Source organism: Sparus aurata, chromosome 17 (genome assembly GCF_900880675.1).
Source record: "Sparus aurata chromosome 17, fSpaAur1.1, whole genome shotgun sequence".
Taxonomy (NCBI): domain Eukaryota; kingdom Metazoa; phylum Chordata; class Actinopteri; order Spariformes; family Sparidae; genus Sparus; species Sparus aurata.
Window position 1 is genome coordinate 17,435,766 of NC_044203.1, and position 16,375 is coordinate 17,452,140.

General features: G+C 40.5%; 1 protein-coding gene across 22 annotated transcripts in view; it reads left to right on the plus strand.

The window, feature by feature from the left end:
* Positions 1 to 16,372, plus strand: part of LOC115567404 (focal adhesion kinase 1-like) — a 64,233-nt gene extending 47,861 nt beyond the window's left edge. For 9 of the 22 annotated variants that reach the window (XM_030393964.1, XM_030393953.1, XM_030393959.1 and 6 more), the window contains 11 exons: positions 3,150 to 3,227; positions 3,897 to 4,085; positions 4,544 to 4,669; positions 7,324 to 7,386; positions 9,877 to 9,916; positions 10,831 to 10,934; positions 11,172 to 11,180; positions 12,700 to 12,855; positions 13,319 to 13,399; positions 13,487 to 13,593; positions 14,277 to 16,372. In XM_030393964.1, coding sequence (XP_030249824.1) covers positions 3,150 to 3,227; positions 3,897 to 4,085; positions 4,544 to 4,669; positions 7,324 to 7,386; positions 9,877 to 9,916; positions 10,831 to 10,934; positions 11,172 to 11,180; positions 12,700 to 12,855; positions 13,319 to 13,399; positions 13,487 to 13,593; positions 14,277 to 14,403 — 1,080 coding nt within the window. In that variant the 3' untranslated portion in view covers positions 14,404 to 16,372. Of the gene's footprint in view, positions 1 to 2,135; positions 2,175 to 3,149; positions 3,228 to 3,896; positions 4,086 to 4,543; positions 4,670 to 7,323; positions 7,387 to 9,876; positions 9,917 to 10,830; positions 10,935 to 11,171; positions 11,181 to 12,699; positions 12,856 to 13,318; positions 13,400 to 13,486; positions 13,594 to 14,276 lie in introns of all 22 variants that reach the window. The other 13 variants (XM_030393967.1, XM_030393957.1, XM_030393975.1 and 10 more) reach the window with 5 other exon arrangements.
* Positions 16,373 to 16,375: the final 3 nt, after the last annotated feature.

Here is a 16,375-nt window from a genome sequence, read left to right on the forward strand (position 1 = left end):
TTCAATATCATGTCGGACTAAACTCCATCCAGTCTTTGAATCATTCATTCTAACTGTGCAGTGCAGTGGCTGTGAATTACCCTGTTTAAATGTCACCTTGTTGGCGTGTCCTATCTGTGTTTGACATGCTGTTGAATGTGCTCTACTGTGATTGAATGCAGATACATGTGTTTGCGTCAGGCTTTGTGCTGATGAGTCCTCGGATTATTACACCCTATTTCTAGCCTGCTGAGGATTCCTTTCATAAACCCCAAATCCAGTTGGACCCATATAACACACGTGGAGCTTAAACACAGTATGTCATAGATGAGCCAGATAAAGAAAATAGTCACATAATTGACAACAAAACATCTTGTGGTCAGCTTTTAAATTGTACTGCAATATCAGTGGAGTGGAGAGAGTTTAAAACAGATGTTTAACACATTTTTTACACTAGGTGGAACCCAAAGTCCAGAACTTATGTTGCCTTATACTGCAACAGCTTTCCCACTGCCCCGCTCCACGGCTCAGCTGTGTCCAAAACGGAGCTTCAATGGCTTCAACATTGCCTAATTCAATATAATGTTATGATCGACTTCATATACTAGTGGAGCTTATTATACGAATATGTGAAGCATAGGTTTGAAACAGTTACTATGAATACAAAGCCTGTCTCTACTTAAGCCTGTTTATAAAGACCTGACTCCCGCCACCTTTACCTAGCTGCTGGGTGCTAGCCAGTAGTATTACACATGAGCTTGTTTTGGTCAGCGACTCTGTTTCTGGAGTGGACGTTTAGTCCTCCCACTGAGCTGTAACATCACTCTGCCCCCCACATGCCAATTTCTTAAAGGCCAAGAGTTTTTAAATGAGTTGAGTAAAAAATCAGATGGAAAGATGACAGTCTAGCTGTATAAGACTTACCTTCAGTCAGTCTTATTCTTTTGGCTTTCAGTGTAAATGCAGAATTCAGCTCATATCTGCGAGTCCTTCCTGCTACAGAGCAGGTTTTCACTCCGTAAAAAAAAAATCTTAACACTGTGCTACTCCACATTCCTGAAAGTCTTTGTGGAGTTATGCCAAGACTCCTATGACATTCATATCAGGCAAGTTTGTACAACAGCAAAAGTAGGCCTGCGTTAATTAAGAGAGGTCGCATCACAATCAGTGTGTATACAGGAGGGATGTAAGCAATCCAGCAAGCGTTTCTCTCTCGCTGCAAAGAATGTGTGATTGATAGTAGACAGGAAAGGAAGAGCGATGGCAGGTTGTCCACTGGGTAATTGATCACAGATTGCGTTGTTCTCTCGAACAGATTAAAAGAAAAGTATAAAATGCGTCGCCAAATACACTTGGACAGTTAATGTTAATTTAGCTGGGTGGCCACACATGAATTTTTGAGTCTGGAGCGGATGTGCCGTGTTCAGCTCTTATTATACATCCATGTTGCAATATTATTCACTCATTAAATTGAACAGGTTGCAGATTCACCGCTATAGGAGGAGCCCAAACAGAGCTATAAAAACCCATTAACAGCTACAAGCTCATGGCTTGTTTTCTTTGTCAGGAGGTGGCGCACACTGGTGCTGTTGTATTGCCTCTAATTGGCACAGCTGGGATCTAAAATCCTGGCACTGCAGTGCTGCAATTGCATGATGAATATTGGGCCTATTTATTAGTCCGGTCATTCTTACATTCAAATATTCATTCAGAAGTCTTCAGATTTTACCAATATCTGCCTCACCCTGGTATGACTCTCTTGTGAACCTCATCTTCCAATTTCTCTGTCATTCTGTCTTGTCTGTCTGTTGTTGTTGTTGTGTTTTATCTTTCTATTTTTAAACTGGTTATTCCCAGGGAAAGGGGTGAGAATCTCTTTGTGGCAGATTTAAACTTCTAAGATATAATTCTGTTCATGTTAAGCAACCTTGTGTCTGTCCACGTATGAGCATGCTCACAACATGCTGTATGTTTCCCTAACTGAGATTTGTTAGGCTCCTGTTTGTCTCGTCTTCAGTTTCTTTGTATTGTCTGCTTCTCTTTGTCCTCCCTACTTTTTTCTTTCCTTGTCTCCCCCCCTCCTTCCATCCCTATCTGTATTTCTTTGCTGTCTGTTTCCCTCCCTGTGTGTCTTTGTGTCTGTCTTGCTGTCGGAGGTGTGGTCCAGAGAGAGCTACTATGAGAGGCTGTGGAAGGTAGAGGTTACAACACTGCTGAGCTCTGTGTTAGAGAAGTTTAAATCATAAAGCAAAATGTCTACAGTCATCCTAAGCGGGGAAACTGTTCATCCGCTATCAACAGCTTCATCTCAACAACTCACCAGAACCCACAAGAGAGACAAGAAACAAGGCTGTGTGTTCACCAAGCACTTCTGTTTTTAGCTACTCATGCCCAGCAAAGGAATAGAAAAGAATCACGAGGAGTAATTTATTGACTGTCCTCGGTTCATTTAGCAGCAGCTTGGATTAAAAAGTCTAATTTCTCAGGAGAAAGTCCCTTTGTTATGCAGATTGAAAAAATAAGAAATTACACCATATTGTCTTTTTTTTAAACCTTTTCAGCAGCAGCATATCCCTTTTCTCCAAATTAGAAACCCCAGTGCTTTAAAGAGAGGTCTTTGGTGAATGTGCAACTGTAACACTTTACTCACCTGTATAACATCTAATCTAAGAATCTAGTCGCCTATAGTCCCCGACTATAACATAGTTCATACCGGTATTCTATGGGTGTTGATGTTTGTAATATAGGGACAGTAGTTAGCACCAGTTTAACTAACAGCTTGCTGGACTTGCAGCCCAGTGGGTGCTCCTCGTTTTGATTGACAGCTAACCCAGCCACACAAACAGCTCCTGGAGGTTTGTGTGTTGATTGTCTGAATGACCTGGTGTCCCATCTTTGAATGTCTAGTTTGTGTAAAAAAAGATGAACTACGATTGTAACATCATTTTAATTTTTCTCCCCCCTGTCTTTCTATTCTATCGACTTCGACTATCAACTCTCTCCCTCTCTCTCTCTCTCTCTCCCTCTCTCTCTCTCTCTCTCTCTCTCTCTCTCTCTCTCTCTCTCCTCTCTCTCTCTCTCTCTCTCTCTCTCTCTCTCTCTCTCTCTCTCTCTCTCCTCCCTCTCTCTCTCTCTCTCTCTGTTTTCTGTCTTTCTCTCTCTGTCTATAGCCAAGTAGACCGGGCTATCCCAGTCCTCGCTCCAGTGAAGGTTTTTACCCCGGTTCCCAACATCCTGGACACTACCAGGTAAGCAGATAAACTTCACAGACTGCACAAGACTAAATCCATTGTCGCATAACTCTTATTAGAAGATGGTTTGATATAAAAAATATGCAATTGTCTGCTGCAGATGGGATTTGGGTTGCAGTCAGACAAAGAAAGTGTATATGTGTAGCACATTTCTAAAGATAGAGGGTTTTGACTTGGCTTTTACTTAAATTTGATTAAAAGGGGAACAAAAAATGAATATTCCAGCACACATCTGAATACAATTGACTTGCAATAAGCACAGAGCGAATCTGGTGAATACAGGCAAAACATGCGTAGATCGCTCCTTGTTGTCTTTAATGTAACTGTTAATAAAAAAGTGTCGATCGTATCCAGGTATGTGATGGAATATTAATGTTTTGGTCCACTATGGTCTGCCCTGTATCGGCTGCACCATACAGCCGAAATACATTTAAATTTAATGTATGTTTGTATATTTTTGCTTTTTTTTAATTGAAGTGCTGTGTGGTTTACTACAGCCATGTAAACGATTAAAAAAAAGCTCTAGTATCAGTATCAGTATTGCCCGATACCGAAATGTAGGTATTGGAATCGGATCGAAACTGAAAAGAATTGCGTCTCTAAACAAGAGATGGATCGGGATATAGGAGTATTAAGCTGTGTCATTTTCTCTTCCACCTGGCTCAGATGGCGGGGTATCCCGGCCCTCACACCCTCCCGTCGGTGCCCAGCGCCCTGTACCCCCCACAGGCTACCATGCTGGAAACGCACCACGCACACACACACCCCCGCCACCATGTCCACACACACTCGCACGCGCAGCACCTTCCCCAGCCACATGGACACGACATGGCGCTGTGGGGCTCTGTGATGGAGGTAGGAGACAGATTTTACACTCTTTTTACACACTCTCCCTCACACACAAACACACACGCATATATATTCACACTCGGAAGAGTCAGGAACGTTAGGTGAAAAGCAAAGCAAAGATGTTGAGGCACTCAGTCACATTCACAGGTAATTATACATTTGGTTGGTTTGGACTGGTAGACAATATCAGCCCACCAGTAAGAATTCCTTTGTTGTCTGGCAGTCTTTACTTGCATAACGAGTCCAGTCCACCAATATTTCAGTGGAACACTTCATCAGCCATTATTTTTAGTGTGTCTGTCCATCGTCCTAGGTCAGCCTCTCATCAGTCTGGTGTATGTGTCTGTGCTGTGTGCATGTTTCTTTTCACCTGTGACTCTGTGTGTGCGTGTGTGTCCCTTTTTTGGTGTGCATCTCTGTTGCTATGCTTGTCTTTCGTTGCATGTTTGTGTGTGTGTTTGTAGGACAGGGCAGTAGACATGCAGCAGTGTGTAGGCCCACAGTGCCTGTTAATGGAGGAACAGCTGATGATACAACAGCAGCAGATGGAGGAGGACCAGAGGTGGCTGGAGCAGGAGGAAAAGCTGCTGGTAACACACACAGCATGCACATAGTTAATACACACATAATACCAAGTCATTTGTAACATTTAGCTACTGTATTGACTTGAGGAACCTGTTTGTATTTCAGAGGTGAATCAACACAGTTTTGCTGACACATTACAGCGACATTACAAAACAATAAATTGTGTGCATACACTGTATATCTGCATGATAACAAAATATCACTGCAAAAACAGAATACAGAGAAACGGCGACATAGTTTCGGGTTTTTATGATCTTTTTCTGCATGGTACAGTGTGTTATCATTAACTGTGGTGCAAAGCTGTCTTTTCATCCGTTGTGGTGAATGTTTTTTACTTGAGTGATGCATGTTGTGTTTTTATAAATGTGTTAATGGACTCTATGAAATTCAACACAATACATATAATAAATGTAAAAGCTGTTGTAATACTGATACTTATCCTCAGCCACAGTCCTTGATAAGCAAAGTTACTTTGGAAAATACTTTTAATACATGAAACAGTTGATTTAGAATGACTGTCACAGTGATCGTGGTCTGGCCTCCAGTGATGAGTGAGATTATTTTTTTTATGATGAACTGATGTTGATGAGTGGAATTTAAAGAAGAGTTTTCAGGGATCAGTCAAGAAACATGTCATTTTCATGTTCACTACATGGTTGAGAATATCAATGATCTCCCTCCGAGTTTTAGAAAATGAACTGTGGTTTTACGTTTTTCTATCTTTACACACTAGCAGACATACATTGATACCCAAAGTATAGTATATATGCCAAAATAGTCCCCAGTAAATTAAATGGAATAAGAAGTAGTGGATGGTTTGCAAGGACTACTAAGTGTTCCTCACTTTCTATTTGGTAATTACCTCCTACCAGTGCCATCTCTCTGGGAGCAGTGGACTGCCAAATAGAGTTATTCAGCAGTAGATTCATCACAGCTTACTCTTACAGTAAAACTCACACGCTCAAAGATAAATAAATGCAGTGTTTGTTATTGTTGAGTATGAAAAGTGTTATTTCTGATGAGGAGTGGAGGGAGGAGGAGGAGGAGGAGGAGGAGGAGGAGGAACGCTTTATGTAGGATGCATATTTCTGTGAACACTGATTGAAGGAGCTGTTTGGGGTTTTTGCTCAAGAATTTTATTGTGCCTGCACGTGTGTGTGTGTGTGTGTGTGTGTGTGCGTGTTCCTGTGCGTGTGTGTGTTTTTGTGATTTTCTAGGCAGGTGTGGCCTGTGTGAATTCCAGGCTAATGATAGGCTTAGGGAATCTGACAGCCCAGTCAACAGACTGTCTTTGACCCACCACAACCACTAACAGACAACACACAAGATTACTGAAAAGCTGGGGAGGTGTGTGTGTGTGTGTGTGTGTGTGTGTGTGTGTGTGTGTGTGTGTGTGTGTGTGTGTGTGCGTGTGCGTGCGTGCGTGTTGGCAGGTTTTTATAACCCTGTCACTTCAGGGAGGGGCAAGAGAGGGAGGAGAAAAGGAAGAATGGTTTGGGAAAGAAGGGTAGACATGCTCACTACACTGACGGTTTGTTGGCAGCAGCTCCCTCCCTCTTCCTCCTCCTTCTCCTCCTCCTCCTCTCCTTCCCTCTCTCTGTGCGTCAGAGTCAGATATAAGTGTGCAAGAGGCAGGAAGCTGGAGTTGAATCTGAATTCTTGTCTTGATGAAACTGCTGGCACAGACAAGGATATGGGCTCGTAGGCAGACAGACAGGAAAACACTTAGACAGAGGTGAAGAGAGAGATACAACAAGATCAGGACAAGATAGCATCACAGACATAACACCTCAAACAACTCGGACACAAACGTTTCATCTCACAAGTTTGATGAACTCAATGGCAATGCTGGTCTTCAAGTCCTGTCTTGGAAAACTGGTAGGCAAGAGCTGTGTGTGTGTGTGTGTGTGTGTGTGTGTGTGTGTGTGTATAGAGGTGGTGGGTTGTGGTTTTATTGTAGCATTGTTTGTGGGCAGCAGTGCACTTTGGGGTCAGGTGTGTCCAAAAGTGTAAAAAGTTCTGCTCAAGTGTAAAAAAGTCCTGCAGCTGTGAGCAGTGTGTTTCTGTTTTTATTTGAAATCTTGTGCTGAGATGCAGTTGGATGCATTGGTTAACAATTTTTTAATTAGTTTGAGCTTCGCTGCTGTGATTTCATCATTAATGTCTTCATTCTCATATTCATTTTAGGACCTGAGAAAAAACTTGAATTGGGAGATTCATTATTTAAATAGATTGCAGTAAAAACTGTTATTCACGTAGAAAATATAGAGTGCTAATTCTCATTCATTACTAAAATGACTGTATGTGGTAAAAAATCTTAATCTAATCAATAAATCTACTGGTTGTAGTAACTGACTTTGCACCACATAATACAAAGTCTGTCTGACAAAAGCATGGGATATACTTTATAGCTGCTGGCAAATCCCCTTTTTATGCCATAAAAAGGGGATTTGTCTCAGAGTTTATCCTGGGAATCAAAAAGTCCCAAACAGAAAATCAAAACAAACAGAATAATTTTGTATAACTGTACTATATACAGAAGTTATGTCTCTGTGAATCTCTTACTGGCAGAGTGAAACCATTTAAGTATCAACTTAATTACTGTCGATGAGTTGATGTATGGACATATCATTTTATGTGTATTTGTGTGTGTGTCTAGAAGCCCGACTCTAGAAGTTCTAGAGGGAGTCTAGACAGAGAAGATGGAGGACTCCAACCACCAGTAAGTTGTTTTTCCATGTTTTTTTTTTGTCTCTATCCATCTCACTGCTAGTTGGTGTTATTGCTGAATGGAGCAGGACAATCCAAGGTTGTTGTTGTTTTTGGTGACAGCTCATGTATCCTGAAAGATTTCAAAGTCCTGGACAAATTAGAAAAAAACCCAGTCAAATATTAATTGTGACAATCACAGTGGTACATGGGTTAAGCTGTCCTGGATATACTGCCCTTCACATCACCTCTTCACAGTCAAAATAATGACCGTTTGTCACTCCCAGCACATAAAAAGTTATTTTTTCTGAACTGTTTGTGTTTTTAAGAGAGGAGGTCGCTGATTAAGTCAAATGTTGAGGGAAGTTCACATTCTGGTTGTGCAATTGGCTTCAGTGTGTGTTTGTTTTTATTGGAGCTGAGGAGATTGATCCAGGGACAGGAAGTGACCGGTTGGGGTGGGGTCAGCAATGAGGGGTCAATGAATTCCCACAACATCACCAGTTATTAATAGAAACACTGTAGCAAGAACTCCCACCAGAGCCATCTTTATTCGTTTCACTAAATAGCATGCAGTTTACTGCGCTCTTCTCAAGTCTGTCCTTCAGTAATTACACATTTTTGAGTGTTAAAAGCACCATTAGAGAAAAATATGGTCTCATAGAAAGTCTGCAGCCGAAAGTATATGTGTGGTACACATTTTACCAGGATGTTGAGGCCTTGAGGTTGTTGCTATAATATAACATACAGAGTGATAATATGCATCAAACATTTATATGTCACATGAAGAGCTTAAACAATTAGATGAATCAACTCGCATAAGGGACAATTTAGATTTTTGATTAGCTGGGTAAGTCATTTTTCAAGTAAGAAAATGTGAGGATTAGCTTCTTTCTTTGTCTAGTAAATTTAGTAATTTTGGGTTTTGGACTGGTGGCTGACAAAACAAGCAATTAGAAGCTTCACCTTGAGTTTAAGCAAATTGTGACATTCGTCATATACTTGTGACATTTTAGAGAGCAAAAGATTAATAGTTTAATCAAGAAATCAGTTAGCAGGTTGATCGATAATGAAAAATAATTGTTGTTTCTTCTCATATCGGACATATATGCTGATGATATAGGCCAACTCTTGATGCTCTAATAGTAGTCATTAGCTGCAGCCATATTTACGTGAATATACAGTATACAAACATGCTACAATAAAAAGCATTCTGACTAAAATCAGAGCCCAGAGAATATTAAGACAACAGCCACCCCAGCCACAGTCTGTTCACTGTTCACTATTCACCTGCTGCAGCAAAAGATACAGAAATATCTGCAGCCATACCACCAGGCTACAGAGCAGCTTCTTTCCTCAGGCTGTGAGACTCCTCAATTCATCCTCCACACTGTGGAAATGTCAGTGTTTGTGGAAGAAGACACAATTTCTTGGCTCTCACATCTGTGATCACTTAAGAGAGTTGCCCACATTGCTTTTTAAATTGAGCACTGTGGCGTAACTCTGAAACGATTTGCCCAGTGACAGATGCACACTTTCACTTAGCAAACAACAGTGATTATACGCTGTCAACACCTCCAACATATTTTAACATAGCTAGTATTGAAAGGTAACTTGATCACTTCTCCTTCTTGGTCTTTTGTTGTTTATTAGTAACTGGAGTCATCATGTTTCTAAAGTTACTAAATGACATTGTCGATCAGGGCTTTAGTGTAACTTTATCCGCTATAATCCCAAGAGTTGGTGAATGTTTTATGTTGATGTCAGTATGTTCCTGATGCCTGTAGCAGTAAGATGTTATAGCAGTCTGAAGTTGCCATGGGCCAGATATTTCTGTCTCTGTAATTCATCTCTCTACTTGTCCTGCTCCTCCCATTTGAATGGCTGTGGTTTGTGGTGGGAAAATCTCCCTCGTTTGTGCGTGTGTGTGTAAAATGCTGTAGTAGGGTATTTTTGGGTGTTGGTGGTTGTCAGACCACAACACTCTGATGGCTTTGGGAGCTCTCTGTACTGTTTTCTCACACAGGAAAAAAAAAACAACAAAGATTCAGTAATAACACAGCAAAGTAAATATGTAACATGGCTGGCACCACTGGAGACTTCTGTGGCATCATTTTATTCTTAACAGCATCAAATCAAAAAGACATGCTGCAGTATATTTTTTTCCGGGTTTCGAAAGGGTAGCGCTAACAAAGGAAACCCATTTTTTGTCATCCAAGTGCAGCCAGACAGAATATTTTAGCACAACACAAGAAACACAGACCACACACGCCACTGAAAACATGAAGAGCTCCTCAACTGGAAACGACAGTGTGTTTTGAAGGAATAAATTGAGACGCGGTGTCGTGTGACAAGAAAATTAAATTGGACTTCCTAAATGTTTCAGAACCAACTGGTGGTTTTTGCCTGTGAAGTTTTAATTTCCTGTGGAGCTTCTGATTATGTGTGTGACCGAACACATGCTAACCCAATGCTTTGTTGTTATGTTTGTTTGTTTGTGCAGACAGGAAACCAGCACATATACCAACCCGTTGGCAAACCAGGTAATACACAAGCCTGTAACTGTCTGTAATTGCAGCCACACAACCACTATTGTTTTATTCTCACTTCCTCTCTCTGTCTCTTAATCTCCCAAAGTATGTAGTTCACATATATAGCATTCCTCTGTTTAGCTCTCACACATAGTCTGCATACACATTCTGTATCTCCCAATACCAGCAGATAGTCTGTGTCAGTGTCTGAGCTCAGTCTGTTGCCACAATATGACAGATGTGACTGTTTACTGTGCAGCCCTTTTGACCAGCTAGCCATCACCCTTAAGGCAGGCGAATGCAGGGAAAAACATTCATCTTTAAATAGCTTTATGGTTGTGATTGAGATTGAAAGCAACGTTTTTTATTTATTTATTTAAGGAACAGTTTCACCCACTGCACTCAAATCTATTTTTTTCATGTTTTCATCGTGGCCAATTAAGTAGTTGTTTCATATGTTCAATAAGCAAATACAACAAAACATTTTTAGGCTTCTCATATATACACCTCCCTACACATTTGTGATTTTGATTTGAATATTTGTTTTTTGTTGTTTTTTTACTGTTGCACAGACAAAACAAGACTTTTATGACATCCCCTTTTTTATTTTTTCATAGACTAAACAATTGTCGCTCATAATGTTCTGAACGAAGTGCCTTGAAGTTTAAACAAAATGTGATCAAAGTACTCTTTGGTAAGAGCAAAAAGAAAGATTTGAGGCACTCTTCTGGCAAAAGATTAAAAAGCCTTTATCCACTTAGCTATATCATGCAGAAATTCTTCATCAACAGTGCATGTCAAATTAAAGCTGAGTTGCTGAGCAGCTACTGATGAACAGACAAGTACAATGTGTCCGGATCTTGTATGAGACTATAAAACTGAAAGAGAAATCTTTTTTCAAAACTTTTATTTGTTGTTTCCTACAGAGCACGCCGCTCCCCCAAAGAAACCCCCTCGACCCGGGGCCCAGAGCCAAGTGGGCAGTCTGGCCTGTCTAAATACTGGAGACAGCTACAATGATGGAGTCAAGGTACACACACATGGATACCCAAAACAAAAATACTCACACACAAACATACATAAAGACTTACTAATAAAAAAGACCTAAGAATATAAAGAATGAACCTACAAGAATAACAAAGATTTACCATTTATAGGTTGCATGTCTCTTAATACTTAGAGCGTTAATATTTTCTTGTTTTCCTTTGGCTGCTCCCTCCCTCCCTCCTCCCCTCCTCCTGCACTCTGCCTTACTGTTGACCCCCAGCCCTGGCGGGTAAGCAGCACACTGTTTGTGTGTTGTGTGTGTTTACTGTGCGTCTTGTCTACGACTTGATCACGACCGTCTGTCACTTGTTTGAGTTTTTTTCTGTCTAACGGATTAAATAACCTGCAGTGTTCTCATATAAACATACACACTCATTTAGTTCATCCTGCAGTTCCCTTTGTTGTGTAGACACCAGTCAGGTTTTTTGTTGCTGTCATTTTATCCTCCAAACTAACAAATCAAATCTACTTAGATGTGTTAGTTTGAACAATAGCAGTATTTAATCCTCTATCCCTCTGGAAATTCTTTAGAATTAATTACCTTTAATCACGCATGCTTCAAACTAAATATGCACTAATCATGTAGTTCTTTAAGGCTTGGGTTTAGGCTTGGAAGTTTCTCTTTATCTTTTGAATATAATCAGAGAATGAAAATACATATGATAAATAGAAGAGGTGCCTCTTCTATTGCTCTATGTAAAGTTTCTTCCTTTTCTTCCCATTTTTGGATTCTTTTCTTCATCTGAAAGATTGAGGGTTTTCTACAACCTTTCCCCTTTTGAGCCAAATTTGTGATTTTTGATTATTGACTTGGTAATACAAACACAATTGACTTCCTTTTAGTGTTTTCCATATAAAGCAATTTTTTTTTTTAAAAACATCAAAATAGGATCAGTTTTTTTTAGACAAATAATTGATGCAGTAGCTGCAGGGCATAACATGTGCATGGTTGAGAATGAGAGCTTTGACTGGCAGTAGTTAGGTACACAGGATGGCTTTTTATAGTGCTGAAAGGCAGATTTAGTTGCAGAAATGGATTTAGAGAAGGCAAATGAAAGTGTTCAGATAGTCAAGGGCCAGGGGCGGTCCGCTTAGAGAGAGAAGATGATAGGACAGAGAGTAAATGTTTAAGAGACAGCGTGAACTGGAAGAGGTACTATAGGATGAAAAAGAAGGTCCTTTTTTAACCAAGCTCAGGATTTGGATTTAATTGATTAAATCGTACCTAGTTGTAGCAGTGTGCCATTGCCATCTAGTGGCCAGAATTGAGAACTACACAAATATTTTTAGAAAAATTTCATAAATCTGATAAAAACCTTCCTTCATTCATTCATTAATTCACTCACCCACTCACTCATTAATGTACTCATTAAGCTGCATGACAGTTTGATCGTTGTTGCTCAGCAGTTGTGGCCTCTCCTCTTCTCAAACTATCTTAATACCGGTAATCTGTTTTGTAAACATTTAAATGATTTAACTCTCAGCATCCATCCTTCAGTGCAGAGGGTCCTTAGTTAACAAGGGATGATTTATAAATGTCAATATAATCATGCAGGAGCTCTACAGTCAACTCTTAACAGTAATTAAAACAACTGTTTTGATATAAGAAGGTTCATAATTTTCATCAACATCGTCGCACCTTGTTTTCTGTGGATCATTCTCACGGCCCCAGTCCCCCGTCAGACATGTGGGTCTTTGTGTGTTCCCTCAGCCTGTGACTCACTGCTTCTTGTTCTCTCACGGTTCAGCTGCAGCCCCAGGAGATAAGCCCGCCCCCCACCGCCAACCTGGACCGCTCCAACGACAAGGTGTACGAGAATGTGACAGGACTGGTTAAAGCTGTGATCGAGATGTCGAGCAAAATTCAGCCAGCTCCTCCAGAGGAATACGTTCCCATGGTCAAGGTAACAGAGACACATTTATCACAGCTCTCCTCATTGGCTTTCAAAATGAATCGGTGTTTCTCAGAGTTGCACTTGAAAGCATTACAAAGATTGGTGCTGTTCTGTTTATATAGTTGTATGTTATTTTCTCTTGACCACTGTGACATACTGTTTTGATTCGATGACATTGTACAACTCTTCAGACTTCTGAATTTTCCTGATGAATACTAATAATTGAACTTTTAAAAAAGTGGATAGGTATGAATTAGCGTTTCTCTACAAACACTAAATATGTTGCATCTGGTTCTAGTGTATAATTGTATGTCCATATCAAATACTATGAACTTAACATTTTATCTGTTGTAAATGATATCGTACTTTTATTACATGATTTTATAAATCTACAGGTACGGTATATACAACTTACATCTACTACTATCTACTTTTATTTCTGTTAAGTATATTTTTTTTCTGTGTTGTAAAGGATGTGGGTCTGGCATTGAGGACGTTATTGGCGACAGTGGATGAGACTCTACCACAACTCCCAGCCAGTACACACAGAGAGGTAATAACACACACATACACACACAATCACACAATCATTGTCATTGTCATTTGCGCAAGTGTTGGCTAGTATCACAGGTCTATTTAGTGCCGTGTCTTTCTTCAACAGATTGAGATGGCACAGAAACTCTTGAACTCTGACTTGGCAGAGCTGATTGGAAAGATGAAGTTAGCCCAACAATATGTGATGACCAGGTAGGTTCAAATATTACCTCCAGAATAGTTTCCGTCCTGTGTTTAAGATTTAAAGGCATCATGACTTTTTTATGTAATAGACACTTACCATCTTTTATTCAAGTTGTTTTAAAGTTTCTTGTGTTTATTGTTTTAATGGCTGCAGACAGTCACAGGGCTCATATTATTCCTTTTGATATAACTTCATTTACTGTCACTGTCTTACCAGATATTCCCATTCACAAAATAATTCCCACATTCACTTGTAGATGTCTGAGGCGACGGGCCTCGTTTCTTCCTCTTATTTTAGCTCGGCAAACCAACTCGTATTGTCTCTGGTTTGGAACGTCTACTTGGTCTGCTCAACATGGCTTATGCCACGAATGTGCATAGCCTATAATAATTCTCTCCAAAACAGTTCATGGAAACTAACCTAATTCGCGATTCCTTTTTTTGTGAGCAACATTTCAAAAGCTTGCGTCTTGACAATGAGATGGAAATAGAGCCACTGTTTGGAAAAATGGGAAAACAAAACAGAAAAAGACATTATTACCCAACGGCATGAGATGTCTGCCACAGTGGCTTTTTTGATGGTATCAAAAGAGGGAGCCAAAGTCTGACATTTTGATATTGTCCTACTCGGTCATTCATACCCGTTTGTATCAATCTGTATGATTGATGTGTGTATTTTTGCTCTGTCCTAGTCTCCAGCAGGACTACAAGAAACAGATGTTGACAGCAGCTCACGCTCTCGCAGTCGATGCCAAGAACCTGCTTGATGTCATCGACCAATCACGGCTCAAGATGATGGCTCACTCCCGCCCACACTAGCCCCGCCTCAGCTGAGCTGACCAACAGGAGCTGGTCTGGTATTTAGGAGACAGCAGTGTTTGCTGTTAGCAGTGGAGAGCTAAAGACTCCTGGATTAATGACGTCAATCGTGATATGTGAGAGCAGCTGGAGAAAACAGCGGCTCTGAAACTTTGACAACAGTCCGTGAAGAATCATTAGATGTTGAATCCTGTGTAAGCTGCGGTAGTCAATTCTCCCCCACTGTGACTTTCTAACAGAGCAAAAACACTTCCCGAATCAGGGACTTGGCAGCTTCACTCTCTTTGGACTGGAATATAATGATGAAAGGAGGAAGAGTGATGACTTTGGGTGATGATGTGTCTGAACCTGGAGAACTATCATGGGAGCAAGTGGATCTAGACTTGGGTTCGTCTGAGTGGAATACAACTCTCAAGCAAAGCCATCAGAACCTGATTGGACTGCGTTTGATCTGCAACATATCTGCATGAATCTTCATCGTGGAAATAGACTTTGACGTCAGCCGTACATTTGTTGATATCATGTGTTTTTACCCCTCGATGTGAACCTTCTGCTCAGCTGAAATACCTCCACATCACCATGGATTCTTTTGAACGGGCAGATCAAACCAGATGTTTTCAATTCAGCTGTGGTGCTTCGAGCTGATGCTTCAACAACGGCCACCCACCCCTCCATTGCTCCTCCTGTTTCTCTCTTCCATCCATTCCTGTCTTCCCTCTGTCTCAGCAGGTTTTATTTATAGACTCAGACATTGTAGAGGAGACGGAGGAAGAGATGGAAAGAACATGTCAACTGTCCTCCTCTTTCCTCTCCGGTTCACTCACTTTTCTTTTCTTCTCACTGTCCTCCTTCCTCAAGTCTTCCTTAGCTCATCTCTGAGCAGGTTTTAAAGACTCCAAATGTGAAGAATCCTACTGTCTGGGTGAAACGCTCCAGACAGGAATCTCCCAACTCTCAATTTAGTGTACTCTTTTTATTGGCTGGCTCCATGTTTTTTTGTGTTGTTTTCAGCAGTCTTCTTCCTCTGTACTGATCTACAATCCCAGCATTGACTCTGGTGAGCAAAAATGGAATTAAAAAAATGTGAGGATTCAGTCTGGATACTTCCTGTTTATCACGAAGGAAGAGGAAGCATCATGTCTCAGACTGGTCACTGAGCTTGACTTTGCCGATTTTTCTGTGAGGACAGTGTCTCCTCTTCTCTCCCCTTGCCTATGGTCCCATTATCGTTCAGTTGCTCCATGTGAGACTGGTGTCACACCTTCAACTGTCCCCACACCCGGTGTCACAAAGTGTATTTCCCTGGGGACACAAACCAAACCTCACAACTGGAACCTTTGTGCTTTGAGTCCCAGTTTCTGTCAGGTGTAACTCTTTAAAGATGTCCCTCATAACAACAGGGAGAGGAACACACATGAAAGGTGGAGCCACACGACTGGAACTTGTCTTGCAGGCACAAAACACTGAACTGAAATACAGCTGATCACACGTGTCTTTGTTAATACTGACCCCACATGGAGTATGACATACTGCTATATGAAACATACTGGTGACTTTACTGGTATAGCATGATATACTGGTATGGAGAAGAGCATATTTGCACAGCACCAAAAAGAAAATCTTAACTTTTTTTTTGTTTTTACCCTATTTCACCCAGATTGGTTTCTCATGTTTAGCCAGCAACGACACTATCAAATATCAGACATCTGGGTTTAATAGGGCTGAAAAATAATAAAAAACTGTAAAAAAAAAAAAAAAAAACAACCAAACAATCTATTTTATCTCCTTGTTGTTGCGTAAATCTGCTCATGTTGGTATATTGTAAGCTATACTGGTGTGTATCACTGGTGAATTGTACAGAACTCGTACTAGTAAACACTGGTTTTTATTTTGTCTTCTGGGCTAAATCAGCCATCTTGTCAAATAGGAGGAGAAAAAAAACCCAATGAAATAAAATAATGACAAAATGGAA